This window comes from Amborella trichopoda, chromosome 9 (assembly GCF_054954075.1).
Source record: "Amborella trichopoda isolate Santa Cruz 75 chromosome 9, AtrichopodaSantaCruz75HAP2 v2.0, whole genome shotgun sequence".
Lineage (NCBI taxonomy): Eukaryota > Viridiplantae > Streptophyta > Magnoliopsida > Amborellales > Amborellaceae > Amborella > Amborella trichopoda.
In genome coordinates, this window is record NC_142344.1 from 5,399,586 (window position 1) to 5,424,334 (window position 24,749).

General features: G+C 35.1%; 2 protein-coding genes across 9 annotated transcripts; both read left to right on the forward strand.

The window, feature by feature from the left end:
* The first annotated feature begins 413 nt into the window (after positions 1 to 413).
* LOC18445455 (auxin response factor 7) lies at positions 414 to 1,595 on the forward strand. Its single transcript, XM_006855593.2, has one exon. It carries the CDS (start codon positions 414 to 416, stop codon positions 1,272 to 1,274), a length of 861 nt encoding a protein of 286 aa, XP_006855655.2. The 3' UTR covers positions 1,275 to 1,595.
* A 2,609-nt stretch (positions 1,596 to 4,204) lies between these two features.
* LOC18445458 (MLO-like protein 9) lies at positions 4,205 to 20,186 on the forward strand. 8 transcript variants are annotated; one of them, XR_016041103.1, is made up of 17 exons: positions 4,205 to 4,547; positions 4,685 to 4,742; positions 6,097 to 6,308; positions 11,394 to 11,510; positions 11,607 to 11,667; positions 12,155 to 12,243; positions 12,845 to 12,919; positions 13,003 to 13,091; positions 13,938 to 14,037; positions 14,651 to 14,700; positions 14,814 to 14,854; positions 14,935 to 15,108; positions 16,812 to 16,847; positions 16,944 to 17,011; positions 17,154 to 17,214; positions 19,412 to 19,712; positions 20,128 to 20,186. XR_016041103.1 is itself a non-coding variant. In XM_088847334.1 (16 exons), the coding sequence occupies exons 1-16, from the start codon at positions 4,416 to 4,418 to the stop codon at positions 20,169 to 20,171; spliced, it is 1,608 nt and encodes a 535-aa protein (XP_088703460.1). In that variant the 5' UTR covers positions 4,205 to 4,415; the 3' UTR covers positions 20,172 to 20,186. The 8 variants fall into 8 exon arrangements, 3 of the variants coding, with proteins under 3 accessions (XP_088703460.1, XP_088703461.1, XP_088703462.1); XR_016041104.1 differs by having other exon boundaries at positions 14,935 to 15,205; positions 19,412 to 20,186; XR_016041102.1 differs by lacking the exon at positions 13,938 to 14,037 and having other exon boundaries at positions 14,935 to 15,205.
* The last annotated feature ends 4,563 nt before the right edge of the window (positions 20,187 to 24,749 follow it).

Genomic DNA, 24,749 nt, shown 5'->3' on the forward strand with positions numbered 1-24,749 from the left:
TTAGTTTAATAGGCTGACATCATATCTCAGAATTGCGATGCCCATGTAATTTATGAGAGAGAGAGAGGGTCCATGAACTGCAAGGCGCCCCACGTCTTCCCCCACAGCCCGCTCTGTTAACAAAGGAGAGAGAGAGAGAGAGAGAGAGAGATTTTCGTGTTAATCTTAATCTTACTGGCCATTTTCCAGCCGTTACCCATCTAAATAAGGAAGAAAATAAATTACCCATTCATTTTAATGGAGGAAACCCAAAGGTCTCAGCAAAGTAAAACGGCCATGGCACCACCCAAGCTTTTTTAACCGGACCTTCTCCCACTTAACAATGACCAATCTCTCCAACTCAAAACCCTTGACTTTCTCTCTCCTTTTCTCCATCCTTTCTCCAATTTTAACAGAGGCGGTTCCTCAAAGCCATGAAGCAGAAGCAATCCATTGAGATGGGCCTTAGCCCCATTAAACCTGCAAAAAAACGAGCTCATTTAGAACCCTTGTCGCCTTTTTTTATTGGAAACCCTTCAACTTCCTTCCATTATTTGTGCAACATGCTCAAAGAGCCCATTTCTTCACCATTATTGATTTCTCCATCTGAAAGCCGATTGCCTGACCTGAACTCCGAAAGTTCTTCACCGTTATTGATTTATCCAACTGAAAGCCGATTGCCTGACCTGAACCCCGAAAGTGAGATCGAGAGATCCGAAGCATCTCGCCATGGCTCCTCCTCTTCATCTGAGAAGGGGATGAAGCACTTCATCGATGAGCTCGAACCACCACCTGCGAACCAGTGCAAAAGCATGCCTTGTGGGCCTGTAACAAAAGGAACAGGGCCATGCCGCTCGAATGCCGGATTCAAATTATTTGGGGTTCAGCTTATGAATGAGCCTGCAACTCATGGAGAAGAATACATGACTGAAAACGCTTTGAAACCATTGATAGCCATTAATGGTGGAGTGAGGTTGAAGAGGAGGACTTGCACCAAGGTTCTAATGCAAGGTAGAGCTGTAGGTAGAGCCGTTGATCTCAGAAAATTGGACGGCTATGATGATCTTATGTATTTGTTAGAGGAGTGGTTTGAGATTGGAGGGGAGCTCAGTGGAGCTAATAAGAAGTGGGTTTTGGTTTATGTGGATCACGGCGGCAAGATGGTGGTCATGGGTGGTGATCCATGGCCTGAGTTTCGCGGGATGGTCAAGAAGATTGAGATCTACGGCTGTGATGAGGCGATCAAAATGATGGGAGATGGAACTGTGGCTATGTTTTCGGGTTTCCGGCCATAAATCATGCTCTCTCTCTCTCTCTCTCCCCTATTCTCCGTACTACATTTCACTCAATGGTCCATCCCAAGGTTTACAACAATAGATTGGCCACCAAAGAAACCGAGTCGGATCGACAGTTAAGTGGATCGGAGACTTAGCCTGTTTTGATCTAAAAAATTTCAAAAAATCACCGAAACCCTCTAAAATTTGTATTTTTCGAGTTTGAAAACACTTTTGATGTAGTGCATTTTGTACTTTTCATTATTTTACAAACATACATGAATATTGAGATATCGTTTTGGTGGATGCCTATAAACCATTGAATATTTTAAGGTTCTTTTTTCCCATTACATTGTCTTAATTTCTTTTGAATGTTAAAAAAGAAAGAAAGAGATAGATGTTGCATTATTTATTTATTTACCAAGATTACTATTTTTATTTATAATTACAAAAAGAAAATTATATAGATGTTGCATTATCTTAATTTTTTTTGTTGGCAAAGTTTTCTTTGCACTATATAAACTTATTTATATAGCTTTGAAATTAGCTACATGATATAAAATCAAAGCTATATGGTGTAAATAAGCTGTGTCAATAAGCTATGGTGTAACATAATAAAAAATAGTTAATTACATACGGATCTTATATAAGTATATTAAACACAGTTTGCTACGTTTATAGGCGAATATTACAACTAAGGTTGGTTTGACCGACATCTTTTTTTTTTTTTACGAAATTACCCCTCGGTCTGAGGATTCTATCCCCAGACCGTTTTTAATTTTTTTTTATTTTCCATTCCTCTGGGGATACAATCCTCGATTTGCATGGGAAATGCCCTTGTCCCATTGGGCAGTGCCCTACGCATGGAAATCAATAAAAAAATAAAAGCGGGCGAGGTATGGAATCCTCAAACAGAGGGATAATTTTGTAAAAAAAAAAAATCGGTCAAACCAACCTTTGTTGTAATATTCGCTTATAAACGGAGCAAACGATATTTTATATATTTGTACAAGGTCTGTATGTAATTAACTCAATTAAAAATTAGCTAATTTAAAAGTATAGCCATGTGAGTTTGTCAAGCATTGTAAATGTCTCGTGTGTAAAATTTGCTCCCAAAAGTTTGTAAAATTCTCGTCTTTGAAACGGTGTCTTTAAACAAAAGTTAGGAAGGAAATGCATACAATGAGATATATGCTTTTGATATAGGGAGATTACAATCTTTGTTGATCGTTGGATGTTAAAACAGGTAGGTGAGGATATGTTATTGATTGGATACAAAGTTTAAAATAAAATTTTTCGAATATTATGATTCACTTCAACTTATTAAATTTTACATCCTATAACTATAAATAATTGTGACTTATTCATAACAAAAGTAAATAATTTTATAGCAATCTCAACTAGGGAACATGCTACAACATCAAAACATTTATTGCATCACTGTGTTAAAATAGCACGGATAATTGTATTTCCTTATCTATCGAAACAGGCCCTAAAAGTATAGAGTAGCAATCGAGCAAATCAACGACAGGAATGATAATATTAACTTTTCTACGTTGGGGGGGGAAAATACCTCGCAAAAAAAAAGACGGCACTAGTGTCCGAGTACCATTCCGTCCGTACAACAACAATCGGCTAAAGTTTTATGCTCCCGCTAGAACATATGTCCATTTATTCAATGAGACACGACCTAATTGACCCCATAATTTGGATATCAACTCCGTCAATCCAGGGGAGTAATTGTACAATATGCTCATACAGGAGAATATACCGGTCGGGTAACAAAAAAAAATAGATTTTATTGTTTTAACTTTTAAGCTTTTTTTTTACATGACATTCACCTCTCAAAATCTTAAAAAAATAAAATTGTGTTTCAAAACTTAGGTTAGTAGGCAGGATTCTTCACCCACAAATATGTCACATTGTTGAATCAATGATCTGGATCAGGTTTAGATAAGCGATCCAAAGAATATTAAAAATAAATAAAATGAAATAAAAATTAAAAATATTAAACAAACTTAAAATATATATATATATATATATAACAGGGTTTTAGTGGCACTGAGCTGGAATCTATAACATCTGAAACGGATTCAGTCCCATCCAAATCGACGGTCCAGGTCGTAAATCACTGAATTTTGAAAAAACTTTATCTGGAGCATTTCCAAACGCAGTGTCGATGTTTTTGTCGTGTAAGGGATTGTGGTAAGTGATCATAATTATCGAAATGTGCCCCTCTCTCTCACTAGTTTACGGGAGAGCGTGTCGTGTCACAGTTTCGCAGATTTGGATGGAACGCTTCTCCGTTTTTTCCGTACTTCAAAATTCACAGACAGGAATGGCGAGGTTTTGAAGTTTCGCGGGATTGCAAGTGTCCTTTTCTAGGGCATTAATTCAAGGCCCTACCTCTAGGTAGGACCACACAGAGGGACAGACTCATTATTGATGTGAGAGAGAAAGATCCTTCATTAGTAACTCTCTATCTGCTTGGAAGAATATTTGATGAGAGAGAGAGTGAAAGAGGAGAGAGAGAGAGAGAGGAAACTAGAAATTTTAGTCATCGTTTTGAGAAAGTCCTTTTAGAGAGAGAAAGATTCATGGTTTCCACTTTCGACTGGGCAAGAACCGGGCACCGGTAGAGAGAGAGCAAAAGACAAGCAGGGGGGTTGTCTTTAGTGAAAGAATTGACAGTTTGCAGAAGATAGTACTCGTCCTATCAATGGCCAATTACTCTGGGACAGAGATCATTGACCTCCACGTGTGCATGGTAATTCGACTAATACATTTCAAGTTTGGGTGGGAGCTTGAAATTCAGTCATCTGTTACCGTGTGGACTTGGCCCTTATCCACTCTTGATTGGAAAATGCCAGCGGTTTAAGTCTCCATCAATGGGGAAAAGTCCCAAAATATCTGCTTCATTTAGTCTGCACCTCTCAAAGGTTTTAAAGCAATGGCAGGAACTGGAGATCAACTGAATTACAATGAATTAGGGTAGATATTCCCACAATTGGCAAAAAGAAATCCCTCAGTTTCTGCTCTATATTGTCTGAGGATGTGGTCATGAACTGAAATATTGAGACGTAGGGTTTTTCAGTACCGTAATTGGTTCCCCAAAACCCCTAGAAATCTAACTTTTTATTGGGGGCTATTTTGGGGGTAATCATGGCAGGGATTAGTTATGCTTCAAATGGCAGGGCTATGTGGGAGACCCCAACTTGGGCTGTTGCTATTGTTTGCGCTGTTATCGTTGTAATCTCTGTAGTATTGGAGAAGGGGCTTTATCGACTTGGTCAGGTAGTTTATCTTTTTCTTTTATTCTTTTATTTGCCTCAATACGTCATAGTTTTATTTGGATTAATGTCTATTCTTCTCTAGAGGTTCTTTCAAGGTTGGGTTTTGGTTTTGACATTTTGAGTTCGAATTGCTTTCAGTGGTTCACGGCTCGACATAAGAAGGCACTATTTGAGGCTTTGGTTAGGATTAAAGACGGTAAGAATTGATTGTAATAACGTTGAATGACGTACTGTTGTGGCTTTGATTCTGTGTTTTTGCAATATCTTAACCTTCTTCGCATGACGCTGTTGGATCCTTTATAAATTTTGTTCTCCATCATCATTAAAAAAGAGGGAAACTTTTAGTTTCTGCATGAGTTGTGCTCGTTTTTTTGAAATCGGAATTGAAAACTTCTATTGAGTTTTTATGGGATGGGGTTGATTTACCACAGTTGTTTTGGATGGTTCCTTTTATTTGTTTCTTTGCAAATGCTTATATTTTGAAGATTTTTTACTTGATTCTTTAAGTCTTTATATATTGTTTTTATGGTTAGGATATCTGGTTTTTTATTTTCTTATTTGTACACATGATTTTGAGGAAATTTGAGCTAATTTGGTTGTTGTATTTTGCTGATTTGAAGTTAATTATGGCTTGTTTTTGTTCTTCTTAACTTCATCTGTTGTTCTTTTTTCTTCATTTTGAGTTATATTATGCAGAAAAGAAAAAAAATAGAATTGTGTGGCTGATGATGATGATTCCTGCAATTCAAGTGGATCCCGGGGATGCCTGTGTAGTTGGCCTTTTGCTGATTTATGCTGTCTTTGTTTTTCTTCCATATAACTATGTTTGTTTCTCTATTTGATCTTGTTTATGGGCCACTTTATTCAGATTTGAGTTGGAATAGTATTGTTGTTAAACATGGGTTTCTTCTTCTTTTCAAGGTCTGTATACTTCAAATGTAAGAATTAGACAACTAGCCTGTGCTAGAGATCAATCTGAGATGTGGGGTGGATGGGATTTATATAGCCCCTAGGTCTAGGGGAGACACATCAAATACAGCATAAGAATGCACACGTATAAACCAACTTAGAGATATTAACATCGGAGGTCCAAAGGTTCATGCCTATAATTATGGTATTCTATTGCTGCATTATTTATTATACCAATAGTTACTTACAAATTAACTGGTGGAAAGCCAAAAATTCCCCTTAAGATTCCATACTTTTCACAAATCTACGTTAGTGAGACACAATACTGTACAAAAATAAAATAGGAGACATTTTATATGGTTGCAATAATCTTTTGTGGATAATTTGCAGAAGCACTTTCTTAGTTTTGTAATCTGCTTGTTTTCTAAGAATATATCATATTCCACATTACCTTTCACATATCAAAGGATTTTTTACTAGCTGTTGTGTGCACTCCCTGGTTCTTTCATAGATTGGAGAACGGTACTTATGGCCCAAACCGTATTATATCCTAACATTAGGTGGTTAAAATTTAATGTACCCAAAAGTAGTTAAAAATTTACTATTTGATTATAATTGATTTGTGGTTTTGGTCATCGCAGAGCTGATGATTCTTGGTTTCCTTTCATTGCTTCTGAACCTTGGGGAAGAATACATTGGGAAGATTTGTATTTCTTATAACGTGGCTGATACAATGCTTCCCTGTCCGAAGGCAGACACAAGTGATACTCGGCGCTTGTTGGCTGAGTTATTCACAAGCATGAGGGCAGATGGTCGCATCTTAGCTGGTGCTAAGAAAGACTATTGTCCACAGGTTATAGATTTTGCATCCTTTCACTTGAACAACTTGTTTCCATTTATTGAGTTTTAGTTGTGGTATTTTAGCTTGTTAACTTATGTTGATTTTGAGGTTGGTTACAGATTACAGATGTAGCTTGTTAACTTGTGTTGATTTCGATGTTGGTTACAGATTACAGATTTAGCTTGTTTCGACTTGCTGTTTTGATTTATCTTTTTTTAAACTTTGATAGCTACTCATAATTCTGAAATCAACTTGCTTAAAACTTGTGCAGTTCAATCAAGTGTTGTATGCTTTTCTGATTTGTTGCAAAATTACAGCTTTTGAGGTTGTCATATTTTATTCTTGGGCTGGTGTTGTACTGTGCTTCCATAAATTTAGGGCTTTTGCAGCATATTGTTGCTTAAGGATATCTGCAAGAGAATTTGTTTTCTCTGAAAAGTTAATATAATTTTTTGTCTTGAAAGAAAATCAAATTTCATTTATGATAGAAAATGTATTAGCTAGTCAAGGTGGCTTAAAATCTCAACATGTAAGAGTTTCCTGCATTAACTTAATTGCCATATAGAAGAGAATTTCACACCTTGCAAGAAGCATTTGGATTTACTGTCGTAATCAAGATTGTTGTCTATCAACTGAAACTAGTCTTGATTTGGAGACGATGATGAGGCTACTTTTAAATGCACCATATTCTGATCTCTCTCTCACAGAAGCATTTGGATTTACTGTCATAATCAAGTTTGTTGTTTATCAACTGAAAATAGTTTTGATCTGGAGACGATGATGAGTCTACTTTTAAATGCGCCATATTCTAATCTCTCTCTCTCTCTCTCTCGCGGCACGAAATACACACATACTCATGTATGCATACATATAGGGTTGTTCTAGAATAAACTGTACTAACGGTGAATTTAGAATTTAGTACCCAAATTTTTTTACCATAAAATGCCCTTATATGGTCAAAAATGACTTTTGACCATAAATATTTCATGTATTTTGGAAAGGGTATTTTTGTCTTTTCAAAATCTCTTCCACAAAAACCCAATTTCAAATTCAAAAAGATTCTTTTGATTTTTTGAATGATGATTGAACTTTAAAAGAAATTTAAAATTACAAAAATGCCCTAGTAAAATTTTTTAAATAAGCCATTGTTGATGTAAGTTTTATATTTGTAAGGGCATTTGTCAAAAATTTAGGAGTACTAAATTCGAAGTCCATTATAGAATAACTCATATATATATATATATATATATTTTAACTGTTTTCCAAATTTTTTCGGTTTCTTTAACTGATCCAATTATTCTAGATATACTAACAATAAATTTAAAAACTCATGGTTTTAATATGACACATGGTTCTCAAAATTTAGCTATAGTATGCAGAATATATTATAAAGTCATGAACACCTTATGTCCAAATATTATGAGAATAGATAAAAAAGATCAAACTATATTATTTCAATCAAATATGGAAAAATCTCACACAATTGTACCAAAAACAATTAAGTGGTCAGACATTGTTCTACCACAGTCATGGGCATTGCAACATGCAAATCAACCCCAAGAAATTCCAAGAAATAGTATTCCAAATCAAATAATAGAACATCCAGATGGAAATATTGAAATAAAATTCCAACAATTGAAAGTACATGATGATATAAATGTAAACAGAAAAAGAGATAGAAAACCATTAATACCAAGTAGAAAATCTTGTTCCACTACTCCTGATGTTATTATACTTCCTCCTCCTTCTCAATCTTCTTCTTCTCAAACAATACCTCGTTCAGATCTACAATTACAAGGAATAAGAAGAACAATTGATCATGTTGTTATTCTCACATATACCCCTGAATCAAATATAGCATACACTCCTGAACCTAGTATAGAAGAATTTCAAATCTTAACATTACAAATTGAAGATGATATAGAAGAAGAAATAAATCCATATGATCAATATTCTGATGAATATATGGCAGCATATTTAGCAGCCAAATTGGAAAGGAAAAGAAGAAAAATTAATAAAGATTATATCAGACAAGATTATTTATCTGATGAAAATAAATATATTCGAGAATGGTATTTGAAAACATTTCAACCTAGATCAATAGAATTAATGCACATAAAATATAATAAATTTCTTAAAAAAGAAAGAGTAACCAAAGGATTTTTTATATGGTTAAAAGAAATGTGTAGTCAATATAATATTACTATTCCCTCATTTGACAACATTCAAACAATAGAAGAAAAAACCTATATCAGTACGGATGGTACTACTACTGCTAGTACATACCTTCCTGAAAAGAGTATAATACTCAAAGCAGTCATCCCATCCAAGGATGAACAACCACATCCACAATCAATATATGATATAATAGCTGCTCCCTATAAAGTCTTACCAAAAGAGCTTGGTAAGAAACAGGAATTGATTCCTCATATTGTAGAACAAAATAATTATACAAATTTGTATATGCAATCTTTAGGTAAACAGGCAGAACGAATAGAAAGACTTGTTTCAAAAGGACAACCTTCTGCTACACCTATACCTAAAGCAGTTCTATTCAAACCACCTCCAGAATTAAATAAAAATAAATTTCATATTGGTGATAACAATAGGTCTTTAATGGATCAATTAATAGCAAAATTATCCCAATTAGAAATTAAAGGAATACCTTCTCCCAAAATAAATATTCCTTCACCCACTATTACCAGTTCGTTACCTGAATCTTCAGATAAAGGAAAAACAAAGCTACCTGAGCATGAAACAATGATGCTCCAAGAAGAACCAATCATAGAAGATACTATCCAAAATCAAGAAAATGCATTTATGGATACCACTCCCATAGATCTCAATAGAATAGCCTATGGAAAAAATTGGATACCAATAACAGCCTTACCATATCATAAAAGACCTACACCTGTTGATATTCAAATGGAAGAAGATGCTATACAACAAGTAGTATCATATTCAGGAAGATCAATAGTAAACTGGACAATAGATGGATTATCTGAATTAAAAATATTAGATGTCATGAGACATATGACCATGTTTGCCTCTGCAAATAAAATGGCAGGCAACCCAGACCAAGAGGTTGCAAAAGCAATAGTAAATGGATTTACTAGCTGGTTAAGAGGTTGGTGGGATTTCTATGTAGATGATGAAACAAAAAATAGAATCCTCACTAATACTAGACAATGGACCGTCAGAAATGAACAAAATCAAGAAATAATCTATACGGAAAGTGATGCCGTAAATACTTTGATATATACCATTACACTTCACTTTGTAGGCAGTACAGCACTGTTAGCAGCAAGATCGGAGGATCTGCTCTCCAATCTCCGCTGTCCTACACTATCTCATTATAAATGGTATAAAGATGTATTTTTCTCAATATTATTAATAAGAGAAAATTGCCAGTTAGACCACTGGAAAGAAAAATTTATAGCTGGTCTACCATATTTATTCGCAGAAAAAGTCAAAGAAAGACTGCAAAAGAAACATAATAGAATCATAATATATTCATCATATACACTTGGAGAGTTATCAGCAGAAATATGTGCTGAAGGATTAGCTTTATGCACAGACATGAAACTCAAAAGGCAATTAGATAAACAAGAAATCACTAAGCGTAAAGAACTTGGTGATTTTTGTGAACAATTTGGATATTATCTTGATAGAAAAAATATGCCTGAACAATTATATAAGAAAAAGAAAAAAATATAAAAAGGAAAAATATAAATCTAAAGATAAAGATAAGAGAAAATATTATAAAAAGTCTAAAAGAAAACTGATCAATAAATTTTCTCCCAATACAAAAGGTAAGAGAAAACTACCAGTATGTTATAAGTGTGGTAAAGTAGGATATTATAAACATCAATGTAAATTAAAAAAGAAAATAGAGTCATTACATTTAGATGAAACAATAAAAACAAAATTATATAATATAATCAATTATGATTCAACTTCTTCTACTTCTACTGATTCTCAGATAGACCAAATTCAGGATGATGATATTATCTGGACAGAATCCTCTGACTCTTCCAATACTTCTGATACAGAATCATCTAGTTCAATAAAAAATAATGATTGTAGTTGTCTTATACCTACACATAATGTACATCCACTTACCCAAGAAGATAATTTCATCTTGGACATTATTGACAAAATTTCTGATCCAGATGAAAAAAGATCTGTCATTACTCAATTTATTTTTATAACAAAAAATAAAGCAAAAACACTTCCCATCAATAAATCTCCTGATGAATACAATTTTGCTTCAATACTGAAAAAAGTAAGTGAACAACATACTTCTCAACAACAAAAAGAACCTACAATTATATATATATATATATATATATATATATATATATATATATATATATATATATATATATTAAGTTACTTTTTGTATTTGTAAGACCATTCTCTCTCTCTCTATATATATATATATGTGTGTGTGTGTGTGTGTGCACGCGCGCGCATGCATGCTTCCATCTATTTGATTACGAAAACACCTATATGCTGACCTTTGCATGCACACACCATGAGGATTTGAGGGACGGATTATAATATGGCAAAACACTCTTGGTATCCTTTTGGGTTATTTAGTTTGTGCTGGTTACTTTCTATATCTTGTAAGACCATTTATGGGTGTGGTTTGTATGGAGCCTAGGCTATAAACAATCAAATTAAAGCCTACATTCAAATAGTGTCAAGAAATGTGGTTTAAAAACTGAAAATCTTTGTGATAGCCTTAAAATATAGTTTCATATTTATTTTTAAAGTTTAAAGCTTTAAAAATAGTGTAGATCGACATATCTATGAACACTAGAAAATCTTGAAAATTGACGGTCCAAAAATGCATTACAAAATACATTATCTCCAAAGCTTGAAATCCATTTTTTTCTCATGTCCATGCATCTTGATGTGAGATGATCAATTTGAAGATATTTGGGCATCAAAACAACCTCTTCTAGTGAAAGTTTTGAGGTAGGCTCAAATTTGATTGTTTAGAGCCTCGGTTGTATGTAAACTTTTCCCTTTTTACAATCATTCACTTCAGAAAATAAATGTGTTTTTGTTTCTATATTCTTATGACAACAGGGAAAGGTGTCACTGATAACTTCTACAGGGGTGAAGCAGTTGGATAAGTTAATATTTTTCCTGGCTGTCTTTCATGTGATATGCACTGGTCTTATGATGGCTCTTGGAAGAGCAAAGGTAAGCATAACTGTGTAAATAATTCTTTATGTTTCCAGGAGTTGGAATATTTGTATTGATGACTCAGTACCCAAAGTTGTTTGGTTAACTATGCAGATTCGTGGATGGAAAGAGTGGGAAAATGAGACTCACTCTGTCACATATCAAGCTACAAATGGTAATGAGCAAGAGTATTTGGCTTGTTCTTTCTCTATTTTCACTACTCCAACGCTTGCAAACTTTCTCTATTTTCACTACTCCAACGCTTGCAAAATTTCTCTATTTTCACTACTCCAACGCTTGCAAAATTTCTCTATTTTCACTACTCCAACGCTTGCAAAAGAGGATATCTACGAAATATTTCAAACTTATTTCTCTTCATTAAAAGGGGCATGCTTTGTTCTTATCACCTCCGTCATCTCGTTGCATTTTTACTTTGTCATATTATGGAAAGTATACTATATGTGCCATGAGACTGCTAAGCAATACACTGTTGGGCCATCCACCATTCAATGTTAAGGAAGTCCGAGATGAACCATAGTTCTGCATGCATCTGTCATATCTGAAATACAGGTCATCTCCACTGCCATCTTGAGAACAGGTGTTGGATGGCCTGCCTTTGTATTGTATCCCTTGCTAATTTTGTTGTCATACTTGTTAAACAGATCCAACAAGATTCAGATTTGCTAATGATGTCACTTTTGTGAGAGATCATGCAAGTATCTGGAATAGGAGACCTCTAGTTTTCTACATTGTATGTCTCATTGCTTCGTTCTCATTTGTTTACTTTTTTGGGAATTTTTTGTAAATATCTTATAATTTGTGGTATTTAAAAAACGTCCCCAATGTTTAATACTTTACACTCATATGCCTGTTTTTTTTTTTTTTTCTTTCTTTGGTTTTCCCAAAATAATCCCTTTTATGAAGTAGGGTCTCTCCTTTTTTAGAGATCGGTTCGGAACTTGAAGTTTCCGAATATACTATTTTGGTAATTTGGGTGGTTTGGACATTAAAGTTCCAAACTGCCCACCTTTGTTTTTTTGTAGCCCAAAAAAAGTATTGTGCTCTTGTTGAAGAACATTGTAAACATTCATTTTCAAATATCTGATGCCTTTTCTGAAAGAATGTTTGCCGTTTTCCATTACAGAATTCAGTAATTGGGACACTGCCATTATTTCAAATGTAGTGAAGTTTCTTCTATTTTAGTTGATCCTTCAAGTGACCTGCTATGTGACATTGATAGTTAACCCTAGTTAGCCGAAATGGTAGAAGCTTACTGAGATTTTAAAAAGCAACAACAGCCACATTTTCCCTTTTATGTGCCACTTTTACATATTTCTGTATATTATTTGCAGGCGTGCTTCTTTCGTCAATTCTTTCGGTCAGTCGAGAAGGCTGATTACTTGACACTGCGTCATGGCTTCATCTCTGTAGGCTTTATTGACACTAATGCAATCTTTCCATAAGTTATATGTAGTGATACATTCCACTACTCATTACCTTTGTCCTCTAGGTACATCTGGCTCCAGGCAGCCAGTTTGATTTTCAAAAATACATCAAAAGATCTTTGGAAGACGACTTCACAGAAGTGGTGGGAATAAGGTATAAATCTTACATTCTTACTTGCATATATGTTGGCCCATAACTTTTAGTCATGCATGAGTATGGAAAGCATACTTGGAGACTAGTGGTTGTAATTCTTTAGGGTGGCATATCTTATTGGAACTCTCTATTATACTAGTTTATTTATATTTACTCACATTAAAACCTCTGACTAGAACGTCAAGATCTAACACATTGGCATGCATATATCTCAAATGCGGCATAAAACATAAAGGAAAGTGCTGAGATAAGCCCACTAGCTCATATGAACATGTGAGCCCAACGGCTCAGATTGAATCTGGGCCGATCTGACGATCATGACTTCATTTCGTTTTTGAATTTTAATTTTTTTTTTACAAATCCAAATAACTTGAAATTTTAGACTTGTGTTCTTCAAAAATAGGACAATCTAATAAAAATATAACAAAAAATAATTTGCAAGAAATAAATTGACCAAAATGCCCTTGAAAAGTTTTGAGGATATTTTGGTCGATTTATTCTTTTCAAGGGTTTTTTGGTCAATTTATTTCTTACGAACTATTTTTAAAATATTTTTATTAGATGCGCATTGATGAGAAGAATGAACACCTAAAATTTCAAGTTATTTGGATTTGTAGAAAAAACATTAAAATTCGAACACAAAATGAGGTCGTGACTGTCAGATCCGTCCAGATTCAATCTGGGCTGTTGGGCTCATATGTTCATATGAGCTAGTGGGTTAATCTCAACATTTTCCAAATATAAATAATACATAACTATGTTCATGCATGCAAAATAAATGTGGTACACGATCATTTATATATCCGGTCATGTCCACAAACGTATGTTTGTGGTTTCATTGTGCAGCACTTATTTCTTGATCAAGCTAAGATCTCCATAGTATAGTCGGAAGCTCGTCGAAGAGATAAGTTTGTCATTCATGAGACGCACTTTTATCAAAATTATTGTAAGTTTCTCATTAATAACATCGTTTAAGTATAGCTATAAGATATTATCTTTCTCAATATGCAATGAAACTTTTATTTTATAATGTCCACTTGTATGTAGTTTCTCTGGTGAATTCTTTTCATCGGTGCATCCTGTAACTTAATCATATCATATTTGCATTTGTTCTTGTGAAACCATACCATATCAATAAAAAATATTATCAATGAAGACAACACTAAATCATGTTGCCTTCACGCAGGAAATGCACCATAAGTAACCAAAAGTACAGAAAGTTTGCCGTAGTCTAATGTTCTACAATGTATGGTACCCTATGGCTACATTACTTCCACTATCCCTTCTCATTGAAGGATGTTCCGAGTTTACTTGGAGTGGGGCCTACAAGGGCATTTGGTATAGTTGATATCCAACCATCCATCAATAGACATGAAGGTGAATGTAGCTTGGATAACATGTACCATTGCCCGTCGTACAATGCTATGCTTTCCCTAGTTAAGCCCTTCTTCCTTTCTATATGTTATTGAGTTCCTAATATTGCTGTATTTCGAGATTCAGGGGTTTCTATTAATAGCTCTGGGATTATCTTTTGATTCTATTTATACTTGAATCTGCAGTTCCACTTTATGGGTTTCAGCTGTAATATTTATGCTTCTTAATGTAAATGGTGAGTTTGGAAACTCAAAATGTACATTCTATCTCAAGCCAATTTCTTTTATTTATGAAATATTGTTTGGCCATTTGATCTCATAGCCTCTTGATTCTTATTGTTTTTTGAAGGTTGGCACACATTGATTTGGGTTTCCCTACTTCCAGTGGTTGTAAGTATGCTTGACATTAAGCTGCCAATTCCTATTGAAGGTCCAAAGCAATTTTCCAATTTCTATTGTGTTTTCTGTAGATAATCTTGGCCATTGGAACGAAGCTGCAAGCTATTATGGCTAAGATGGCGTTAGAAATCCAAGAAAAGAATGAAATTGTACGGGGAATGCCCCAAGTGCAACCCAATGACAGTCACTTTTGGTTTGGACGCCCTCGTTTAGTTCTCTTTTTGATCCATTTCTCTGTGTTTCAGGTACAGCCCCTCTGTTCTAGTTATATGCTGATTTGTATCAGTGCATGGTATATGGCGCCATGGGTGTACATTCATTGTCGGTTCCCTCTTATTGATGGTTAGAAATTGAATTATCCTGATGAATATCATTGTAGGCTTCACTGTGTATATTTTCTTTTCATAAGTGGGAATGGATGGTTGATGTAGCCTTGGAGTACCATGTACCATAAGACTATTATATATACTTATAATCATACGCTTGGTATGTACTTATTTTCCCTTTTCACTGTTATCATTATCATCATCATCATAATCATCAAAGCCTTGTCCCAATTATTTGGGTTTGGCTATGTTTCTCCATTTTTCTCTATTAAGGGCTATACCTTCAGTAATATAACATACGTTCAGGATTTATGATAAGATGTGACAAAGTTTTACGCTGGCTGCCTACCTAACACAACCCAATTCCTTTACCCGGGATTGGGACGGGTTAAGGGAAAGTTTATGCTCGTCACCCTTATTAGACTATTCCCCTTTTCATAGTAAGTCTTGGAATGTCCCTAAAACTATTGAAAATGACTATCAAGAAAGAAAAAAACAAACTATTGAAAATGACTATCAAGAAAGAAAGAACAAAAAAAAAGAAAAAAAGAAAAAAAGAAAAAAAAAGAAAGAATACAAACTGTTCAGAATAATTGGTTTCATATGCCTTTCCTTTTCCCCGTTCTATTGTGACTGCTACCCATGGTGTTTGCAGCTTGCAATCCCTAAATTCATTTTTGTATCCATTTCTCCAAAGTTGAGTAGGACCAAAGTCTTAACCGGTATTGTTTCATTATTTTTAGGTTAGGGATGGTTTATAAATGCAAATGAACTGTCTTACTCATTGTCCTTGGTCATAATACCATCCAATAGGGACCATGATGGAGAGAGGCAATGGTAGCCCTACAGAACAGGACATGGTCCCAATGGACGGTCATATTCTCTCCATCACCCCATCATTTCATTCGAAGGTGATTACCCCCATGAGTTTGGTTTACCCTTGTTATAGGACTTTTGGATTATAGTATGTTTTCCCTTTGTTTTAATCCTCAAATAGCTGCTGAAGGTTCAAAGCATGGATAGTGATTGAGTACAGAGGACAAGCCAAACAAGTGGTGAATTTAAAATGGCAACTTCCCTCCCATATTTTAGAGCAAACTTCGTGAAAGCATCTTCTTACATCGTTCAAAAATAACTTAATGTATACTGGAAGCTACTTGTTGTCTTCGGGTTGTAAAAGGTGAACATCATATCAATCCCTAATTTAAAAGTTTTCATGTCAAGTTCTTTAAGATCCTACAGCGGAAATAGTCCTATTTGTCATCAATTAGTCATTAATATGAAAACTCCATGAACTGCAAAACTTAAAGATCTTCAAATACTTGGACGGAAACCCAAATATGAACACGAGATTCTTAGGTACTTCAAAATAAACTGCTGTTACACATGGAAAGTAGAGATATATCTTAAATCATTGGAGTTTGACATTCAGGGGAGACACTTCCAAGTGGAAACATTCACCCCCAAAAAAAAAAAAAAAACTTCCAAGTGGAAATAGAAAGGCAGTGTTATGGCTATTTAGTTTTAGGCGCATTTTGTGACATTTGGTCTATTTGGGAGCGGGTCTCATGGTTTTTCCTGCAAATCAAAATTCCTAACGGAACTGGTTTCTTTCAATGCAGAATGCATTTCAGATTGTGTATTTCTTCTGGATATGGGTAAGGAAGCAATTTTTTATGCGGTTGCTTTATATTGCCAAGCTAGTATTCTTTCATGCTCTGAGTATAACATTCCCCCTGCTCCTCCCATTGCAGTATGAATTTGGCTTGGATTCGTGCTTCCTTGAAAAGTTTTGGATTATTGTGGCAAGGGTTATACTTGGGTAAGTCCACTTCTCTAGACTTTGTCCTTTTTCCCATCAATAGGGATCTCTATATAGTTTTCTGGATCTAGTTGTCTTCATCACATTTAGATTTGGATTTTCTTATATGAATTAATTTGTTCTCCATTAACTGGTTTTGCAGTGTTGGTGTCCAACTTCTATGCAGTTACATCGCTCTGCCGCTCTATGCACTTGTTACACAGGTTAGTTTTCTGAACTTTGAAGCACTCAGTTGAACCATTCCTTTCTATTCTTATTGTTAGTCTTTCTTTAGTTGATATTATGCATATTCTTTTAAATTCATTAAACTCTTCACTCATTTGACCTCTGGGTTATCTCCCATACAGCATTGTGTTGGGGGTTCATGTGGTGGGGTTGGAGGACCAATTTTGCCACATTTTAGGCCGAACATTTTCTGTAGGATCTAACAGATAGAAGTGGGCCCTTGTTTGGAGGGAAGCCACATTCCTTGGGCTTATGTAACTTCTATCTCCCCTGAAGTCTTACTTTTCCTTACATTGAGAAGTGCACTCACACAACATGTCATTTATAAGGTCAAGATGATTTCAGTGTTTGTAGGCAAATTGCAATTAGGTTCATATAAATCAAATCTGTCTAATCAATGACTTCTCTAGGATCTATTTATATTCTCATTCTTGTATGGTAAAAATTTAATGTGATTCATACCATCATAAAAACAACAATGACCATGTGGTTTATCACTGTCCCATCCAATGTTAAAAAATCATCGACTGGATTGGAGATTACCTATCTAGATAAAAGATCATTGATATCCAGGCCGATTCCTGGTTGGAATTGGTGATATAATTCCATAAGGTTGCAACCTTAAACAATCCAATTAAGACACACCTCCAAATTTTATCATAACATGTAATTTTGGTGTAAACAATTCTTTGGATTATCTGAAAATCTATTTTCGTATTTAATTATAAAATTTTAAACTCTAAAAATGGTTAAAATCAAGTAGATCTATAAGCATATGAAAATCTTGAAAATGGACGGTCCAGATGACGTATTGCAAGATGCACTATTTTTGGGACTCAAATCTTTTTTTTCTTCATATTCGTACATCTCAATGTCGAGATGATCAATTAGAGGGTTTTTCAACATTAAAACAATCTTTTCTAATGGATTTTTGAGGTGCATCTTTAATTCTACATTTTAAGGTTGCACCCTTATATAAACTTTTCCATATATATATATATGTGTAATGACATTATGAGACCCTCTCACACCCATGTGAGAAAGTATCACCATTAAATTTTGACACAGATCTCTAGAAAAGTTATCACATGGGTGTGGGACTTGGGTGAATGGGTTTATTATAGATAACTTTTTTAGAGATCTGTGTCAAAATTTAATGGTGATCCTTTGGATCTTACTTACATCGGTGTGGGAGGGTCTCATGGTATCATTACTTTGTATATATATATATATATTACTTTTGATACACTAAGCTGGAGTGTTTTGCTTGGATATACCGTGCGGCACTTTACCCTGTGGTTCAAGGTTCGAACTCTCTTGGCATGCTTTTTCATTCTAACATTCAAAACAAGCATTTGTAACAACTATATAAATACCATGCAAATTTTATAACATATCACTTGAGTGGCTCACTTGGTATACGCTGCAACTTTTAATTGCATTATAGGAGGTTTGAGCCCTCCTGACATGGCTTTTTTTGAATGTTCACTTTTTTTTAATTTGATTTATTTTTTAGAAAGTAGTTGGAGGGTTGAAACCCGCTATGTTGTGCTCCACAGAAAAATTTTCTAACCAAATCGGCTAATTTCATCTTAATGAAAAAAAGTGCGCATATTATATATTATATCCTAGAATTTTGCTATTTTTCTTTTTTATTTAGATCATTGGTTTGGCTGATCTGGCTTGCCATTCAGGATAATTCAGATCGGAATTAGTGGGTGGGTCACCCATCCATCAATCCGTTTATTAAAACTGGTCCAATCAATGAATTTTGTGATGGGACCCATTCCCTTCCATCCCTATCTTTTCCATTGATTGGATGTTGATAATCTCATTGTCATGGTGATCTAATGGCCATATGGATCATAGTTTTGGGACCTTTTTGGGTTGGTATTTGATTGTTCTGTGTTTTGACTAGGCTAGCACAATATAGTGCAATGGAGTATGTTTTAAGGTACTCTTAAGGGGCATCTCCATCCAATCTTGATGGAAAATACTGAATATCAATCATTATGTGGCGCACATCCCATGTGTAATCAATCCGCACCATCCTTTTTTCGGGATAGACATTGGATGCCCCTTGTAGTACCGTAAATCAGTCTCCATTGGATTATGATAATACTTTTTGACTTTTGATAGTGATGGCTGTGTGTGATTGATGGTGATATGCTCCAGATGGGTAGTCACATGAAGAAGTCGATTTTTGATGAGCAAACAGCTAAGGCACTCAAGAAGTGGCGCCAAACTGCCAAAAAAAAGAAAGAGAAATCAAAGACTTCAGGGTCCGAGGTTGTGAGTCCCGCATCCTCGGCCCCTCATCTTTTGCATCGCTTGAAGACCACAGGCCACTCCGCCCATGGAGCACCCTCAGGCTCATACTCATTGGAGCACGATGGTTCTGACCTAGATGTTGATTCTTCACCCACTTCTTTCTCTAGGGACCACCACCCTTTAGATGAGGTTCATGGTGATGCTGGTGATTTCTCTTTTTCAAGGCACTAAGAAAAGTCCCTCAAAGCAGGGGTTTATCATAAATATGTATTGGTAAAGAGAAGTTTAGGAATGATTATGCTATAGTTAAGTATCCTATAACCTCATGACCATGTGGTATATCTGAGGTCACGAGGGTCATCACTGCTGAATCAACTGGTTTGGGAGGTGATAATGAGGGAGTGACATGATCTCGACGATATGCCAAGCTCTCTCCCTCATCATTAACCCATTGATTGTACAGTGATGGTCATCATGACCACTGATTCCATGTGATCACGAGGCTTACAAATACGCTTTCTATTATTGTTTACTTGATCTGAGTTGCAAACAGAATTATATTCCAAGTTTTTGGCAATAGTTGTTTGAAGAACTGATAATTTTGTGATACCTGTGTGCAGAACTACAGACTGGGTGTCACTTAAATGAAAAATGGGACAAATGAATGACCAATTTTCTACTCGTCCTCCATTTAATCTTTCTATATTTCCTTACTTTATTAGTGTTAACTGTTAACCCTGTCTCTTTTATTTATTCAGGGCTTTGCAATCCCCATATCATGGTGATTATTTATGGTGAAAAAAAATGGTGCAAAAAGAAAATGCGTTTTTTTCAACAATAACTTATATACTTCGTTTATGAGCAGGTTGGATACTCCTGATATACTATATTACCAGAGTGAACCATTGCGAAAATGCAATATGATGATTTTGCTATGATACTATCGAGAAGAAAGACTCGCGATGTATTTTCTTCTCCATGGATTTTCACTACACTCCCGTTTGTAAAAGTCAGTGGCAAATTGTGTGGCTTTACCGCCAATGCATTCTTCAATATGCATATGTGGGGTGGACCTATTCTGATCTGAATCGGTGGTTCAGATTGGGCAAATTAGCAATCCTGCAAAATTTAGGAAGTAATGAAAAGAATTGTATAGGAGGATCTTTCATATGTTTCTTTGATGATTTAAGCCACTGGAAATGAAAGCCAGATTTAAATCCAATAAAAAATTGAGATCAAAGGGAAAAAAAACCATAAAATTAATACCTTCAATTTTATCCGTTTACTCTAAATCAGAAAACTTTAATAGATAATAAAATGCCTCTAAAATTAAAAAGAATAAATGACAATGAGAAACATGGCAGACCGGACTTGGAAAGAAATAGCATTTTGCTAATTTGGAGTTTTTGACAAATCATCTATACAAAATCTAAGAGGAATGAAAAACAAATAATGCCTCTCAAATTTCTCAAAAAATCGTGGGCAACGTGGAAAATCGACCAGATTCAATCGGGAGAGGAGGTGCATATATGTATATAGAGCTGAATTGTAGAATCCCTCCTGGAGCCAGATTGTTTGGATCGACGATTCCCTTTCCAAATACACAGCAGAAATCACAAATGTGGTTACATGCTAGTCATTCCTTAACGCCTTAATATAATGGAAATTTCCTTCTTTCCGAAAATATTAGAGCCTGCCAATAAACTCAATGTTACAAACTTCCCACACCCCATGGTTGAACTGCAAATTGTGTTTTAATAAATTTTTTGAGTTTACGATTTCAAAGTGATTTCCAAAACTTATGAAAACAAAATATTGAAAACATCTTTTATTTATTTTTAATATTGAGAAAAAAGAAGAGAAGTTTGGTTAGCGTTTGACAATTTGCAACGCTATGTCCTAGGCTCAATTCCTATCAAAGGTAGGAGCCCTCTTCCCACTTATTTACCCCAAAAAAAAGTTGGTCTAGGGGGTTTGGAGATGTGAAACCTTGAGTCATATTGAGAAATGAAACCTAAGAGTCATTTTGAGAAATGAAACTTAAAAAGATGATGTACGGATATATTTTCCAAAAAAAAAAAGAACCCATCAAGCCCCAGCGATGAATCCTGGGCCAGATCCCACTCCAAGTTATTGTAATCTTTCTAAATTCTCTACCGGCCAAAAATAATAAGGTGACTATCATGTAGCAAATTATTTTAATCATTTAACATTTTTATGATTTGTGTTCTTATCATGAGCACCTAGGTGGTAACCTCTACCTTGATACACCATGGGCAGTTCTTTTCATATACTTACCTACACACCGAACATTTAGCAAGTTACATAAATGGGTGTATCTTTAGATGTCTTTATTAACAGTTTGTGCATTTTATTATTATTTTTATTTTTGAATTATTAACTAACTTTCATTTATCCAGCAAAATTGATGTACATATGTAAGCTTTTTTGTTTTTGGGTAGCTAATGTGCATATGTAAGATGGTCTTATACAAAATGGCTGTATAAAACTATACTAAAATTAGAATCATATGAATGAGGAGTTAAATTCAATTTTTTTTTTTTTGCAATTAGGTAATTTCAACTCCTTGATTATGAGAAAGGGTGGGTGGGATTCTATGTGAAATGGAGTTTAGCCAGACAATTTTCATAATATGGGAGGAGTTGAAAGAGTTTTTGTAAAAACTATCCCATAATGTTGTAACATTCCTACAGGGAAAATGTGATTCGTATGTCAATTTAATAAGTCCCACAATATTTATGAGGGACTTCATGATAAAAGGGGTGCAAGAGAAAAACGCGATTTCCCAAATACATGTAAACTAGGGTTCACCCACTGTAACAACCTAAGTAGCTCGTATTTAGTCACCCATCCTCTTCTCTCTCATGAATCTCTCCATACATGTCTCTATATTTTGTTTTTTACGTTTAAAATTGAATCATTCACTGATCCACACTGGTTAACAATTGATCACATCCGTCAAAAAAAAACATATGGATAAAATCAAAGGCATGGCATTTATTGGTCTTAGACCTATTCAAATGCCATACATTGAATTAAAATGAGTTACAGGGACTCAGCGGATGAGAGGAATGAACTAAAATGAGTTACAGGGATCCACTTGACGGGGTCTAACAACAACACCGGTCATCTTATTCTTTCCAAGCTAGACTATTTTCTTGTTTATGAAGGTGGAAAGAGCCTTCCCCTTTATTAAGGTTAATGTCATACCAAGTTATCTTCTGGCCACTTACCCATTTGTTTGCATACTGAAGATGTGGTAGCTGGTCCTAGACCTTTTTGTTTGAATATTGGCTAGCTTGAAGAGCAAACATGGGCTAGCATTGATGTTCATGGAAGTTCTGTTGGGTTCATGTGGCATTTAAAGGTCTTATGAGTGCTTGTAAAATGAAATGATATAGTGGAACATGAATTCGGTGAAAGTGTGGTCCGTCGTGGACCATACTAAACAAACGATGTTTGCAGATATCGGACTGTGCTTGACGATCTAGGCCAGTCGGTTGGAAAAAACCTATGTTACCTAGGCATAAAGAATAAACTGAGAAGGGTTCTAATGGGTTAGCCCTTGATGAGGTCGGAGAATATGTCTGGATGAGTGAGCCGAAGGACTGTGTGACCCTTGTGTGTGATGGTGGCCTACAGAGACGGGGGCTAAAGCCTCATCCATATGCCATCACACGACATGCATATCGATAGATCGTTCGGAAAAGCCAGAAATCCACCTTTTAGGGTGAAGTGTATGCATGTGCAAGAGATACCCCTATGCACCATATGAGCTACGGTCGCATCAGGTCTAGGTGACCTTGACTAGTCTCTAGGGGAGGACCTGAAATCCACAGACTGGGATTGTGATTCATTGGCTCATTGGCCGGACTTTGGTGACCTGCTAATGAGCCACTGCTTGGACTGTAGGTTATGGAAAACACTGGATCGGTCTGATAAAGCACGTGTGGTATGTAGTCCACAATTGAAGGTAGAGTGCCCCATGATTGTTGATTCCTAAACCATATGGATCATTTTCTCATCAAATTAATTTAATTGTGTTTGTTTTATGATGAAAATTATTTTAAAATTATTATTTGAATTTTTATGAATCTATGGATATTTTATTTATAATTTTTGGATTTATAAAATTAAAGATATTGATTTTACAATTGTTTAAATGTCCAAATAATATTCTAATTTTTTTTATTAATTTTAAATATATAAAAATATCATGGGAGCCGATTGTGCACATGGGCCCGCCATATTTTTAGAAGGTGGGGCCCATGAGTGCCTCCCTTGGGTGGCACGCCACACCCTTATTCACTTTCCTATTTTTTTGGTGATATGGCATGTGGGCATATGCTTGAAAGATATTGACTAAGTATTGACTTGATATATCTTTGAAAGATTTTGTGGAAAGATTGAGTAGACTTGTGCTCTTGTATGATATGCACAATATTTTGAGTAGATTTAATTTATTTAATTTCTATTAATGATAAAATGGTTTAAGAAAGAGGGATAACGGTTCATGCACATTCCATAATGTTGATAGCCCATCTATAGAGTGGATGGCTCAGATCTCTCGCCCCATAAGTCATCCTTGATCGACGGTCTATGTTCAATCTCATAAGAAGAGGCAAGCTAAAGAAAACCCTAAGAAACGCTAATCTTATTCAAAACCTATAAAAGTGGATTGTCTTTACTAAAAAATCTCTACACCTTATCTTTCTATCTCTCGCTCTAAAAAAAGTTATCTCTCTCATGTTTGATCTCTCTCTCCCACATTGTGAAAGAACCTAAGGGTTTAGGTTATGGAGTTCTTCTCTCCGATCTCTCAAATATGTATTTACGGCTAAGGTTTTTAGGGTTTAGCAAAAAACAGAATCCATATCTCTCAAACTAGATTGTTAAAAGAATTCACCTAGGGGGGTTCATGTTCTATTATTGTGGCTTGGCCGAAATTTGCTTTTTGGGTTCGAGATTGAAACTAGACTGTTGATCCCGCTCCATTGGATGGTAGTGACTCAGTGCGGGGTGTAATAAGCCCAGTTGAGGTAATCTCTGGCACTCTTCTTTTTGTTTCTTGCAATCTTATATTTTATTCTCAAGCATAGTGTATAGTTGTTTCAATGACATCAAGTTGTTAAGATATTGGTTTTATTGTTATGTTGATTTTATTTTGAAATTTCTCTTATTATAATAAAGACCACCTGTAAGTGATCTTTGCCGAAAGAAA

Coding starts and splice junctions, on each gene's coding strand:
- LOC18445455 (XM_006855593.2), top strand. CDS start 414: ATGAAGCAGAAGCAATCCATTGAGATGGGCCTTAGCCCCATTAAACCT.
- LOC18445458 (XM_088847334.1), top strand. CDS start 4,416: ATGGCAGGGATTAGTTATGCTTCAAATGGCAGGGCTATGTGGGAGACC. Junction 13,092..14,650: donor ACAGAAGTGGTGGGAATAAG/GTATAAATCTTA, acceptor TTGAATCTGCAG/TTCCACTTTATGGGTTTCAG. Junction 14,855..14,934: donor TTTCCCTACTTCCAGTGGTT/GTAAGTATGCTT, acceptor TGTTTTCTGTAG/ATAATCTTGGCCATTGGAAC.